We start from the raw sequence: 13,706 nt of genomic DNA on the forward strand, positions 1-13,706 counted from the left end.
GAGTCCAGGCCACAGTCTTGCTTCGCTGTGTGTGTTGTTGTAGGCCGAACGGTTCTGCCTTAGTTGCAGTTTCAGAGAGGAGTGTGTGATGAAAAAACGGTGTGTTTCTGCAGCAGTGCTACAGTCGCCAGCATTGGCCTGGCCTGGTTTGGCCCCACCCAGGACAGTGACATACATGGAGTAGAAGACCCAGGCTATTTTCAGCTGGGGTATTAATACCTCTGTAAGACACCCAGTCAGCACACACTGGGAGCTCTTATGGCTCTCTTGAGCCCACAGAAAAGGACCCTCAATATACACAGTCCACCTGCTTCTGACCTCTATTTATCTCAGTGTACAAAGAGTTACAGTTTGGACTTAGAAAAGAGGGCCAAAGGGTCTCACTGCTGGTTTTACCCAGAGCCAGGCAGGACAATACACCTGCTGCGTCCATGTCAGAAACAGAAGTGAGGCCACCTGTTCCGGGCCAGGAGCCTGCAGGTGGGCTGAAGGAGTGACTTTAGCTGCCACTGCGTTGGCACAACAAGAACTTAAATCCACACTCTGTAAGTCTGCATTGAAGTGGAGCAGGCTGACTGACGCACACACCTGCAGCATGCCCCACCAGCTCTGTAAGCATGAACCGGGCCAAATGGCTCGAGTTACAGAGTGTGTGTGCACGCGCATGAGAGAGTGTGCACAAGTGTGTTTTCTCAAGAAGGGGAGGAGTTCTCACAGAGAGAACTAATGAGTCTCAAATCTATACAAATATTAGCATTAGCTTCCATGACAAATGAGGTGTTTCAGAGGATGAGGATGACATTTGAATGAATACCAATCTCACTGTGCGGCTCCTGACACAACAAACCGATATCAAAGGAGAAGCGGCGATGAAGGCTGACATTTGCGTCACCTCACGTCACCTGTGTCACGGACAAAAAGCTGCACTTGAACACACCACAAAGACTACAGCTGATGATCAACTCACTCCTACGTTCTGCATCCGTGTGAAATCTCACTCCATACTGTACCACCATTTAGTGGTTGTCTGTAATCATCATTAAAGAAGGGAAACCAGAAAACTCAGGACTGTGGACATACAAATTGTTATGATAAAGCAGCCTCTTTTTGACACCACTCTCACGAATAATATCCACATGAAATCAATAATATGTCTGATAAACAGTTGCAAATGACAAAAAAAACCAAAAACGCTTAGCTGAACAGCCAATCAGAGGGATTTCTCTCACCGACGACTCTACGTGCTAATATTGTGGGACACACCACAACAACTAGGCCCACAGCTCTCACCGATGGCTCCGACAATGGCGTGTCAGGCCCATAAAGAACACATCATTTTTTGTGAAACACACACTTGCCCTTCAGCACTCCCATGACTGATGGAGGATTTGTTGCTTGGTGTTGAAGCTCAAGTCTTACCCTCCATGATGGATATGTGCACAGCTCTCCTGCGCGTGCGCGGTACGCTGCTGAGGCGAGGCCCGTGGGTGATGGATGGGCAGCTTCTGCTGGGCACGAGTCCAGCCCTGCAGAGACAAACACAGACACAGATACACAACCATCACTGCACAGAGAGACACGACGAGAGGAGGTAACTCATACTGTAGCCAGTAGGTGCTGCTGATATAATGACATCTACAGTAGCTTGGTGCCTAAGAAAAATGGAGGAAAATGAAAGAAAGATGTGATTGAGAACATTCTGACCTCTCCTGAGTTTACAACTCTACCTGTGTATTTCTGGAGGTTCGCGTTTGATTTTGGCACTCTGCTCCATCACCTCTTTTGCCACTCGTCCACTGTTATAAAGCACAGAGACGATGCTCAGGATGAGTTTTACATACACACACGCACACACACATAACCAGGCACTCTAGTGTCACCCAATGCCATGAAAGCCATCAGTGCAGTGGATGAGTACAGTTCATGAGCATCATGATTGAATTAACTCGGTGAATTCAGCTTTGTGTAACTGAATTACCACCAGTCAGACAAATGCACACACAGACTTGCAGGCAAAAATATCAAAACAATGATCATGGTTTGCCCTTCAACAGTAAACTCAATGTTTAACTAAGTGGGCTTGGGATTTCAGTTCAAGTACAGTCTCCTTAAATTACAATTTGTAATGCAAATAACTTTCCATCCCTTTCATCTTGACCTTTTAATATTTAATATTTTCATCTGAAAGAGCCAGATCATCCAAAATTAAAAATAAAAAAAAAATTTTTCTCATCTATCTCAAGTTATATCGAGCTATGCCGATAGTTTTGGTTTTAAATGCACAGAATGTCATTTCTGCCACTAGGGGTCGCTAAATCCAATGAAACAAAAGACGCAGTTTGACTGCCTAGCGTGGGATCTTGGGAGTCGTTGTCTAGACTGTTGAACAGCCACCACCGCAGATGACAACTGATTTAAAGTGACGCAGGGAGAAATCATGTTAGCAAACAAGTTGATGGTTTAAAGTTTGACATTATGTTTCGTCATGTTCACCAACGTCCTTCCTCACTCTAACTCTCAACCAAATTACAGATTTTTCTGGGTTTGAATTTTGTTGAAACAATTAGGATAAGGATACAGGTAAGTACACAACTCATCAAAATATTTAACAAATGTCTCGTCGTTAATGTCTTAAACTGCGGAGGTTTTGAGATATTGTTGTTCTTCCAAAGTCCCAGTGAGGGGTATTTATTTATTATAAAGTAGTACTAATGGATTTGATTCACATCAAGGTTTATGAATTGTCCAAAGATACCAGCACATTGTTTCTGAAAACCCCTGTCATCGTTAAAAATTGCAAATGTCGAGCACCACAACTAAATTTCATTCACCTCAACAGGCAAATCATTTCTAAATCTGTGCAAATAAAACAAAAGCTATCCATATGCTTGATACCACAAAAGTAAAGTGAGTGCATATTTTTATAGAATTTGTGTGAACTGATACTTTAATAAAGGACAACATCTTGTCCATACTAAAGGTTTACAGCTCATACAAGGTGATAATGCCTCATGTGATCAAGTCCCCTTCATTTTCCCCTCTGCGTCCTCTATCTTGTGAGGTGTCAGTACTATCCTCCGGGCAACAGCCGGCTGATGTTACAGCACAGAAGGCCAGGAGGCCACGTCTCCTGGGAACACGTCTCTCCCCTTCCAGCTGTTATTTTTTCATTATTTTTATTTTTCCCCTCCCTGTCATCAGTCATAGTGTCCTGTCGTGTACTCTACCTGTAACGGAAACGGCTGCCCTTGAAGAACAGGTTGCTGCTGGACACCGTGCGAACCTGACTCGACTTCTCAAGCCTGATGGAACAAGAAAAAAAACGAGAGACAAATGAAGCTGCACCTAAAGGAAGGAAAAGCAGTAGTATGAACTTAAAAACACCAACAGTTCCCAGTCTTTCTAGCAAGAATATGCATCCTGATATGATCACGCAGTTGAAGCGTGAAGATATGTAATATTTGCTCTCTGAGTCCTGGAACAAAGCAGAACGAGGATTAAACACCCTGCTATTAAATTATGCATGTCCTCTCCATGCACTATAGGCACGGCTCCATACAGTATTCAATATGTTTATATTGTCATCCTAAGTGAGACATTAATGTTTCATGTTTCATTTCGCTTTCAAGGGATACGCGCGCTCCTCTGACAGATTATCACATGTCATCTCGCCTCTTAGCGCCCCACACTCACTTATTACAGTGAGATCTTAATAAGTGTTAAGCTGATAAAACATTATCTGCCACTTCAGAGAGTCATCAAAAGGTCACATCATGTTAACTCCATCAGCGCTCTGCCCTTCCCGTGCCCCCTCTCTTTCTCTCTTTCCATCTGCCGACCCCCCACACCCGCCCTTCGTCATTACACCCCTCCACCTCTGAGCGCACACACACACACACTGTTTTTTCTTTTTTTTATTAATCACCTTTTGTGAGCAGGAGAGAGCAGAGGGGACCTGCACTGTTATTCATAGCTTGGACAGGGGAGCCATATCTCAAAAAGGGAGCGCTGGAGTGCTCGCAGTCTCGTGCCAGCGCACACTCATCTACCAAAAGGTCAGAAGCAACTCACACCTCATTTTCCCGCTGACAAACAACCCGGAGGAAAAGGGCTTTTAAGGACACCAAGGTACCGTGACGGTAATCAGCCCCACAGTGCTCAAGGATGCACAGCAGGTAGCTAAACCATGACAGTGTGCTACAGGGAGAATGAGAAAAACACTGAGATGGAAGCAATTCGTGGACTCACTTGTAGAAAGCCTGGTTCTCCACTCCGCACTTCCAAAGGTGCTTGCATGCCTCCGGCGTGGGCGCAAAGTATGTCAGGATGATCTTTTCATCCTGCACGTTGAAAATAAGAGAACGTGCAGGAAAATATAACAAACCGAAGACAGATAAAAACGCCCTCACACTCAATTCATTTCCAACAGTTCATACTCTCACCTCCCTCTGGTTTGCATATACGTGGAACGTCTTGCCCTCGAACTTCAGCTTGGTCACCTCGTTCCTGTCCGGGAGAGAGAGCGCAGCAACAGTTATACATCGAGCGAGCCGGAACAGAAAGCCACAGCTTCTTTAAATATTCATGAGAAAACACTTTGAGATCACATAAACAGTCACAGAGCTCTATGTTTGCCTGACAAAACAAATAAGGGATAATATTCCCTGCAGACAGGGAATGGAGAGTGGGGAGAAACCTGAGCACTGCTCAGCGCAAACAAACAAACAATGCCAGAATAAATACTGCAAACATCATAAGTCTGTTGTCATTTTTGTGACAGTAAAAAAGAAACAAAACAAACGTTACATAAAAATGCACTATGTTGTATACATTTTCAATTCATCAGTGAAGCGTCTTGCTGGATTCATATCAGTAGGAATCTACCCCAAGCAGAGTCTGCTGGTACCAAGCTATTGTACTGGTCTAGCTGGTGTAATTAGCCATCTGTGCACACGCCAGCCGCCGGCTCTGATCACAGGTAGAGGCAGATGGATGGGCTTTGTTGACTGTGACTGTACAGCCAGCTGTAGTGCACACGCTGTTTCATGAAGAACACTCTGCACATAGAGCATGTTTGTCAAATCAGGAGAAATAAAGGCCCGCAGTAAAGTGTTTGTCTATTTACATCCTGCGAGTACTCGAGGCGTGTGCCGTCTTTGGCTCACATAGGAGAATGTTCCACATTTGGCTCACCATTTGAGAAAATGAACTCTCTTGTTTCCCTGAAGCACCACAAAACCGAACGGTGTGAAGGCGAGGAAGGCTGGGTTCCCAGACACATCCTGAAAGGCAATTTGAAAAAACGAAAGAGCACATTTGAACACAAATAAAACATAAATCATACATGTTTTGTTGCAATGTTAAAGTTGGAAATAACACCTTTTTTTTGCTATCTAGAAATAGTGCAGCGGTGCTTAAAAAAAACCAACCTTGCACGGATGTGGATCAACACCATATGTCTCCAGCATCTGGGCTTTCTGCAGGAAATTTCGCTCTGATGTTTCAGGTGTCTGTCCACTGGGGGGGAGAGCAACAATACACCGAACATCTGTGTCAGTCCACCATGCACATAAAACATGCAACACAAAAAGGCCAAACACTTCTGAGAGAGGCGCCAAACTAATTACTTTCAGTTATTGTGACATATTAAGATCAAGCTGAGGCAAAGAAAAAAAAAACACTTTCTTTATCACATCTTCAACATTCAGGCTGTCAAATCTCTGTAAATATGTGTTTACTCGGTGGTGAAGAAAGAATGAACCACTAGTGGGCAGCAGAGTCTCATGCTGTTTGTCGCTCTGCTCCGACAGCATCAAATCTGGACTTCATCGCTGCCATTCTTCCTCTATTGTGTCTCACTGTTCATCATTAAACAGACATCTTTTTTTGTTTTTTCTTGATGACCTTTATTTGTCCCATTTGTGCTTAATGAATGCAAGACAACACAGTGGCTCATTCACAGCAGAAATGATAAAACACTTTGGGGGACTGTGAATGAAACACTTAATCAGCTCACCTGCTGCGTGTGAGAGTGGTGTGTTTCCCTGTGTGTGCATGGACCGGCTCTGTCTGATCACTTTCATGACTGCGCCGCTCTTTTAATTGAAGCTGGGACCCATCACCACTGACTACAATAAAGTGCAGGTTATGAGCTCAAGACAATCTGACCTGGGTTATTTGAGCGGATAGTTGGGGAGAGAGTGCTTTTCTCTCCTATCTGCTCAAACAAGCGACGATAATCTGTCTGGCCGACCCACACAGGACCAACAGCGCCTCATTACCGCAGTCAATTACATAAATGTCAGCTGTTTGTTCAGCCTGAGTGAGTGCAGGTATGCGAAAACAACAGAGAGGCTGATCGTTGAGTGGTCGTTTATTTTTCGTTTTAGTCTTTTTTTAGCTCTTACATCAGCTCCGTCTTGTGTATGTCTGCAATCCGGCGCTCCAGCTTCTCCGAATGTTTCGGGAAAAACTGGAATTTGGAGCTGTAACCTTCAGGATGCTTCCCGGGGTCGTAGTCACCGATCTCAGCTGGAGGCAGGGCCAGAAAAAAGAAAAAAAAGGTAAATGTTAAACATATTCACAAACATTTCAGAGCAAATAAAAGTTAAAAAAGGATGTCTTTGCAGTTCGGCACAGCGGTGCTTTTGCCGGCCTGAACATGCCCAGGATTATTTGTGCTCCTTCATGCCACGCTGCACTCCCTCGGATGACCCTGATGCTGAATTCTCTCTGCAAGGAGGAGCTGACCAGGCAGCCCATCTTTAATTCATCAGCCCCTCCTCTTGAGGACAAGCCTCTCCTCAAACACGGTGCTCTATCCGATGTTAGCTGTGCCACTATATCTCAAGTGTGTGTTGTGTTTGTTTATGTTTGTGTGTATGTGGTGGTAAGATGCCAGATAACCACTTCAAAGACTTTTGAGATGAGCGTGAATTCTTGCTGGGAATCACCGAACTAATCATCATACAAAGAACAGAATAACCTTTCACTTCGTGGGAGCTTTGGAGTCGATATCGGTACGGAAAATCACATCAACATCAGCGTGAAATGCTTATTACACAGACAATCTAATGTGTGAATAAAATAACACTGCGGGCCTAATCTTATACAGTGCATCCTCCCCGTGATTCAGCTTCTTTCCACATAAAAATCTATTTGCTCGGCTGGCAGTATTCATCAGACTGGTGAATACAGGGCACGGTAAAAACAGAGGTCATGAACACAGTGCGAAGCAGAGAGTGGTGTAAGTCATTTCCATCTGTCACCTTCCATTACCTTGAAGGATGTGGGCAGCCAGCATGGCCGCATCCGAGGTTTTACACAGGAGCCGCCCGTGGTAGAGGTCTCTCTTAATTTGCAGGAAGACAAGATATCTACAAAAGAAAGGACAAAACCCACGTCAGGCTGTCTGACAGGCCTGCTTGTAAGAATGCTGATGATATTCATAAATACCCCGAGCCGCTCGTTCAGCTACATTTCTCAGTGAAAACACAGAAGGATTAAAACAATAAGAAAAGGCAGAGCAGGAGCGGCAAAACAGCAAACCTGATAAACCTCAAATGCTGGTGAGTTCACGTTCCCTATGGGTGTTTTGAATATTTCTTTTTGATTTAGCTGAAATGAGGGTTTTGTTTTTGGGGGAAAGGAGGATAGGAAGGCCCTGAGGGAGAAGCTGCTACTGATACTGTGCTTCTCTTAAAGCCTCCAGCCTACTTTCAGACTCACCAGACCAATCAGCTCCTCAAGCATCGAATTTACTCTTAGACCTGAAGCAAACATCACGCTGATGACTATTATCACTATCATTATTATTATTGTCGTTAGAGGCAAGAACAACACATTCAGTCGGATAATTACAATTATTCTTTTGCGAACCTTGAACATTTATCTCATTTTTCACAATCAGCCAGGCGGACCTGCTTCCCTCAATCTAGGCCATTTCCACACAGGCTAATAATGTTTCCTGTGCTTCCAGAGGCGCATTAAGAAGCCGCTTTCATTTCACATGTTCAGCAGCTTCAGCAGACCCTCCTGAAGGTGTGACGAGTACAATAAACGGGTAATAATTCAACAATAATTTTAATGCCAATGGCTGTTGATGTTTCGCATGTATTACATCCGTACAATGCAAACATGAGCTCACAGACATATCACTCTGTGAAGTAATTTCACCCTTTACAGGTGAAATTACACCTATAAAGAGGGGAAATCAGCTCTTGAGCTAACCCTGGCACATTTACATTGATGTTTTTAAAATGCCAGTGTTGATTTATGTGCATTTCCCCTGTAAGTGAACAGATTCCAATTATTTATGTTTATTTTTCTGTCATGTGGACCTTCTCATATGTGTACAAGTGTAATTTATTTCTTGTGGTTTGCACACATGCTGTATTACATGCTCTGAAGAGGGCTTAAAGCTGAAACACACCAGCAGTTTTGTCAGCCTATTACTTGACTAGACATGAGCTGATTATTTTGCTTTATTTACCACTAGTGTGGTAGTTATTCCTAAATTTGTCTTGGAAAAACCCAGCTGGAAAGGATGTTAGTAACACTGAATGGTCCTACTTCACAGAGGGCATTCTGGCCCTGTTTACACCTGCCATTAACATGCATCTCGGGGGGATCCACTCGTAAGCGGCTGTTCACACCCGAATGCCTCTCCACATGTCTCGTGTGAGCACTTGTGATTGCAACTCACTTAAAAACAAACACATCATACCAGTTTCCAAGGACCAAGAACGTTTTTGTTTATAAGCGGTGGCCCAACAGTAGTAGTCAACACACTGAGACAAAGGGACACATTGAACTGATGTGTGACAGTTGCCGAATTTACAAGAAGCCCCAAATAATTCAGAATTTTTCATAAATAGTGTTTCACAAACTTCATAAAGTTTCTCCAAACTCAACAACTCACAAAATTGCGTGATTTCCTAAGGGAGTCTGGGGACTTTCTCTAAGGGTGACAAAGAAATAGCATACATTGGTTACTGTATACTGTATTGACATGTCAATAAAATGAACGATGGATTAAATCCATTTGGCTGCTTCAGTTTCAGCACCCTCACATTATAGAACTGAGCCATCGCGTCTGCTTTTCCTACCACGTCCAGTCAAATGTCTGCTGTGAAGAAGACCTACATTAAGAAAGTATATTTTATGGAAAGCTGCCTGTTTGCTATTTGTTATCTACAGAATTTCAGTGGCATTAATGTGCTTTCCAAAAAATCCCTGCACAATATGTCGAGAGGGAACACCCACTGAATGAGGCTTGCGTGTGATTGATTATTTACCCTCTCCCTCCCTCTGTGGTCTGCCCTCTCCACTCTCATCATCATGTATCACTCCTCACCCCCACACCCCAGCCTTTCATTCTCCCTCCTTTTCCTTCCCACTCTCAATCAGCACCCTTTGGCCCCCATCTCCTCTATCCACCCTGTTCATAATGTACACTCTACATGTGGTGCGCATTTCATCTCATTACACCTCGGAGAAGCTTTCTCTCCCTCTTGTCAGTGATGAATTTATCGGTGAACTGTACATGCACACGTATACCGGCTGGCCAGGCAGTGTCAGCTCTTTCTGCAAATTAATTTGAGAAAAACATTATGACAGGACTGCATTTAGGAGGTGTAGCTATGGAAAAATGTGTGCTTTTTACACACAAAAATCTGGCATGATGTTAATTAATTCTCTAACCTATTATCTTTCGGAGATGAAGTGCTAATGAAGGCTTTTACATTCCTCTCTGCCTACCAACTCCGCTTGCAAACTGTGTTCTGTGTAATATTTATCATAATGTCTCAGACAGTAAAGTACTCAGCCATTTTAATTATGAAGGCCCATAAATAATGCTTTAGAAAGAGACATGTTTGCTCTATTTAAAAATTTCACGGCACAATCTCTCCAAACGGGGAAATCAGGGTCAACAAACAAGGAGGAATCGCGGCTGCTTTTCAAAGGTGTCTCAAATGTTTAAAAAATGTGCCCCGCTACCCCGCTGTTTAACTGACACAAAGGGGAAGCTGTAACTGAGGTGTCCTTATCAACTCATCTGAAGTGATAGCGACAACAGGAAGTCATACCGAGTGATTTCCTCCTTGAGAGCAGCGGGCTCAGGAGGGTAGAACTTGACTCTCAGACACATGGTGAACGGAGGCTGAGCTGGAGGAAACAAACACAAAACATTTAAGAAATGGACAGGAATCATTTTATTATAAGAGATCAAACAATCAACAGGACATTAGGGCAGCAACTAGTCCTCTGCTATTCCTTCCCTCGCATGTTTTTGTTGAATTCTTACAAATTGATTATGGATTATAACTAAATATCATGTGTTATACTGTGGGATTATTGGTGGATGTTCACTGCACTGTTTTGTGCATATGTACTTCTCTGTATATACACACAATTTTTAAGATATATTGTTTTATCTCATTTTTTGGGTGCCATTTAAAAATCTTGCAAAAAATTGCATGTACAAGTTATAATAATAGTGATTTTTCAATAAAGATTCAAGATTCAATTTTCAAAGTAGCATGAATTGCAACTTCAGCAAAGCAAAGTTGATACTTGAGCAAATTAGTTCAATTCCACCATTTGAGAAGCTGTAACCAGCAAATGTTTCGTGTTTTCATGGCTGAAATGACTTAAATGATTAATCAATTATCAGTGTTTAATGTTCCATCATATATATTTAATATACATTAAGTCATTCAGCGACTGCACGGCAGCCCAGGCCGTCGTGTGAAGGATTTAATCGCCCAGTTTATAAGATTACAAACATGAATTCAAAGTTCTTACCTTTCATTTGCTTTCCAATTGATTTTGTGAACTCCAACCAGTGCTGCGTTAGAAAGACAAACAGACAAATGCAAAAAGATTAAATGTCAATAAAAAAAAATTAAAAAATCCACACATTGAATCATTCTGCTGAAACTTTCAATATCGGTTGCCGTGACGCTCAGCTGTTACTACTGACAGTTTTCTGGGAGAACGTGTTCGTGCCACGTATGGTGTTACGACAGCACGGTCGGAGCAATATGGCAAAGCTGCATCTAATTTAAAGAGGTTTTTCTTTTGAAAATATGTCAGCAGAGGTCTCTAGTTAGAGCAAGAAGGCTGATTAGACAACTGACTTTGACTTTACACTGAGCTCCTGCTGGTTGTGACAGTCATATGGTGTGTCTGAACCCAGATTCAGATTCCTCATCCTCTCTGGGAGCATATTCTCTCTCCATCTTTCTCCCACATTGACTCCTCACCGACCCCACCCACCCACAGCAACAACCACCAAAATAGTCCTGAGTGACAGCATAGGAAATGCAGCATCAGCAGGACTCGGCTCTTGTCTGCAGGACTACAACATGATCTGTGAACATGTGAATACTTCATGAATCAAGCAGTGCTCGCTACATGCCCCACAGTAGAAGAGCCTGATGGAACAACCGTCAGTCTGAGAGGCGCCGTGAATAAGAGAAACTGAAGAACACAACTTTTCACTCTGGACCAAAGTCTCGCTCTCATTCTTCCATCTAGATCAAATCCAATCCATTTTTTAAATTATAGCCACGCATGTGGTTTATATATGGAGCAACGCAGTCCTGTGTGTGTGTGTGTGTGTGTGTGTGTGTGTGTGTGTGTGTGTGTGTGTGTGTGTGTGTGAAGTCACATTAAACCACTTCTACTTGTAAAACATCTCATGCAGTGCATATAAGAAGAGATACTTCAAACAAGCCTGTATCAACAAGGCTCTATTTTTGGAGCTGGGAAATACTTTTATCACTCTTTTTTTGCAGAGAGTTACATGAGCAAGTCTGCGCCAAGTGTGTGCCTACCTTGACGTCACTCAATGGTTTGAAGATTAAGGTTTTAGAGCCTTGACTTTTGGTTTTACAGACGTCGCCATCTTGGTTTTTTTGGAGTCAGAAGTGACCACGTTTGGACAAGAGAGTTTAGCTGATGAGCTTACGCAATGCAACGCCTCTATCTTGACTGACAGTCACCGTCAATCATAAGGTAACCCTAAAGCTTAATAATTCACAATTAGCCATAATTTACCATAATTTACTAAATGAACATCATGCTCTATTGAAGAAGACTTGAAACTTTAGGAAATGGCTTACTGAGGTAATAAATCAAATGAGAGGTAGGATGATTTTCTCATAGACTTCCGAGCTGGCTATACCCTTTTGACTCGGAAGCTCCATCAATATCTAATATAGTCAACGGTCTGTGCGTTAAAGGTACAGTGTCTAGGATTTAAGGGGCATCTAACAACCCCTCAACTCACCCTCCCACGGTGGCAGCTTAAAACATAGAGCCCTGTTTAGAGCCAGTGTCAACAGAGCAGACTGTGTGGAAGAGGACCCACTCCCTCTGTAGATATAAAAGGCTCAATCTAAGGTAATGAAAACACAATTCGTAGTTTCAGGTGATCATACACTGAATACACACTTGAAAACAATTATGCTTCAATTCTCATTCATAATTATGAATATAACATTCAAGTTCTGCTGATAGATCTGTCTATATCTTGCACACTGGACCTTTAAAGACGAGGCTGGAGTAAGGAAGCCTTTAGCTTCGCTTAGCCTAAAGACTCCAGCTTCAGACTGGTGTTGATGTTTTAATCTAACTTTCCTCGAGAAAGCAGAAAAATGGTATTTCCCAAAATGTCCAAATATTCCTTTAAACCAGCAGCAATGGTAGCAAATCCACAGACATGTCAGTTAAAAAAACAAACTTAAGCACTATACCATGCTATGCGTCATATAATAGACCCTTTTCACAGCAGACATTATGACTTGTCACAGCAGGAAAAGCACAGGTGGAATTGATAACGCTACTGATGGCCACATACCATTTAGGTGAACTAGTTCCAGTGCTCAGGTATTAAGCACGCTTACTCACTGACAGGGCTTAGGTTGACACTTAATGGAAAGGAGTCATTGTTGAAGTTATTATATACACCGTTGGTTTTCCTGCTTTGACAAGTCAAAATGTCTGCCGGTAAAAGGGTCTCTTGAAATTAACTGCAACATACTTTAAATCATGTTTTCTCCACCTGAAGGATTTTAAAGAAACAATATCTCAGTTTGCATTCATACAAAGAACACCTGAAACAGTCACACACACAAACACACACACACACTTACCCGCTGCTTGTCCGGATCCACATATCTGATGCCAAAATAGTCTTTCTCCAGCAGGTTGAGGTGGTGGCAGATGAGGTCAAACAGATACTGTCCCTTTGCATCCCGCTGTAACAGAAGAGAAGAAAAACAAAAATTCAGCAAGGATGACCACAACAACAAAAAATCCCAAACATATTTGAACATCCAACATCCGTCCACGAATAGATTCAACAAAGAAAAGGCCACTGTCCTGAGTTCAAACATGAGGAATAATTCGTGCTAGCAGAATGTGCTTCAGATTTTTATAAACCCTGCCAGAGATATCGGAGATTCATCCAATATTAATACACAGCCGCAGCCATCTGAAGTGTCTGGAATAAACCCCCGTCCATATCTAAAAGGAGAGCTCAGAGAGGATGGATTAAATATGCTGAGATCTCACTGGGGTTTTGCTAATACTCGTATGCATTCTGAACCTCATGAAGAGAAACGTGTGCATCCGGCAGCACAGAGAGACGCCTGTGCATCCTCCATCCACTGTGTCCAATATCTGATACCCTCCTCCCG

At 42.8% G+C, this 13,706-nt stretch overlaps 1 protein-coding gene across 3 annotated transcripts in view; it reads right to left on the reverse strand.

Annotated features, from left to right (window-relative positions):
- The window catches only part of frmd5a (FERM domain containing 5a), a 64,941-nt gene that overhangs the window by 8,385 nt on the left and 42,850 nt on the right, over positions 1-13,706 (reverse strand). The window contains exons 2-13 of one of the 3 annotated variants that reach the window (XM_084364432.1): positions 13,161-13,265; positions 10,807-10,849; positions 10,089-10,167; positions 7,279-7,376; positions 6,408-6,531; positions 5,430-5,517; positions 5,194-5,282; positions 4,443-4,506; positions 4,249-4,331; positions 3,228-3,302; positions 1,728-1,796; positions 1,420-1,526 (exon numbers count right to left, since the gene is read on the reverse strand). In XM_084364432.1, coding sequence (XP_084220558.1) covers positions 1,420-1,526; positions 1,728-1,796; positions 3,228-3,302; positions 4,249-4,331; positions 4,443-4,506; positions 5,194-5,282; positions 5,430-5,517; positions 6,408-6,531; positions 7,279-7,376; positions 10,089-10,167; positions 10,807-10,849; positions 13,161-13,265 — 1,024 coding nt within the window. Of the gene's footprint in view, positions 1-1,419; positions 1,527-1,727; positions 1,797-3,227; positions 3,303-4,248; positions 4,341-4,442; positions 4,507-5,193; positions 5,283-5,429; positions 5,518-6,407; positions 6,532-7,278; positions 7,377-10,088; positions 10,168-10,806; positions 10,850-13,160; positions 13,266-13,706 lie in introns of all 3 variants that reach the window. The other 2 variants (XM_084364431.1, XM_084364433.1) reach the window with 2 other exon arrangements.

The sequence above is a fragment of the Pagrus pagrus genome, assembly GCF_965226575.1.
Source record: "Pagrus pagrus genome assembly, chromosome: 10".
In the NCBI taxonomy this organism is placed as follows: Eukaryota; Metazoa; Chordata; class Actinopteri; order Spariformes; family Sparidae; genus Pagrus; species Pagrus pagrus.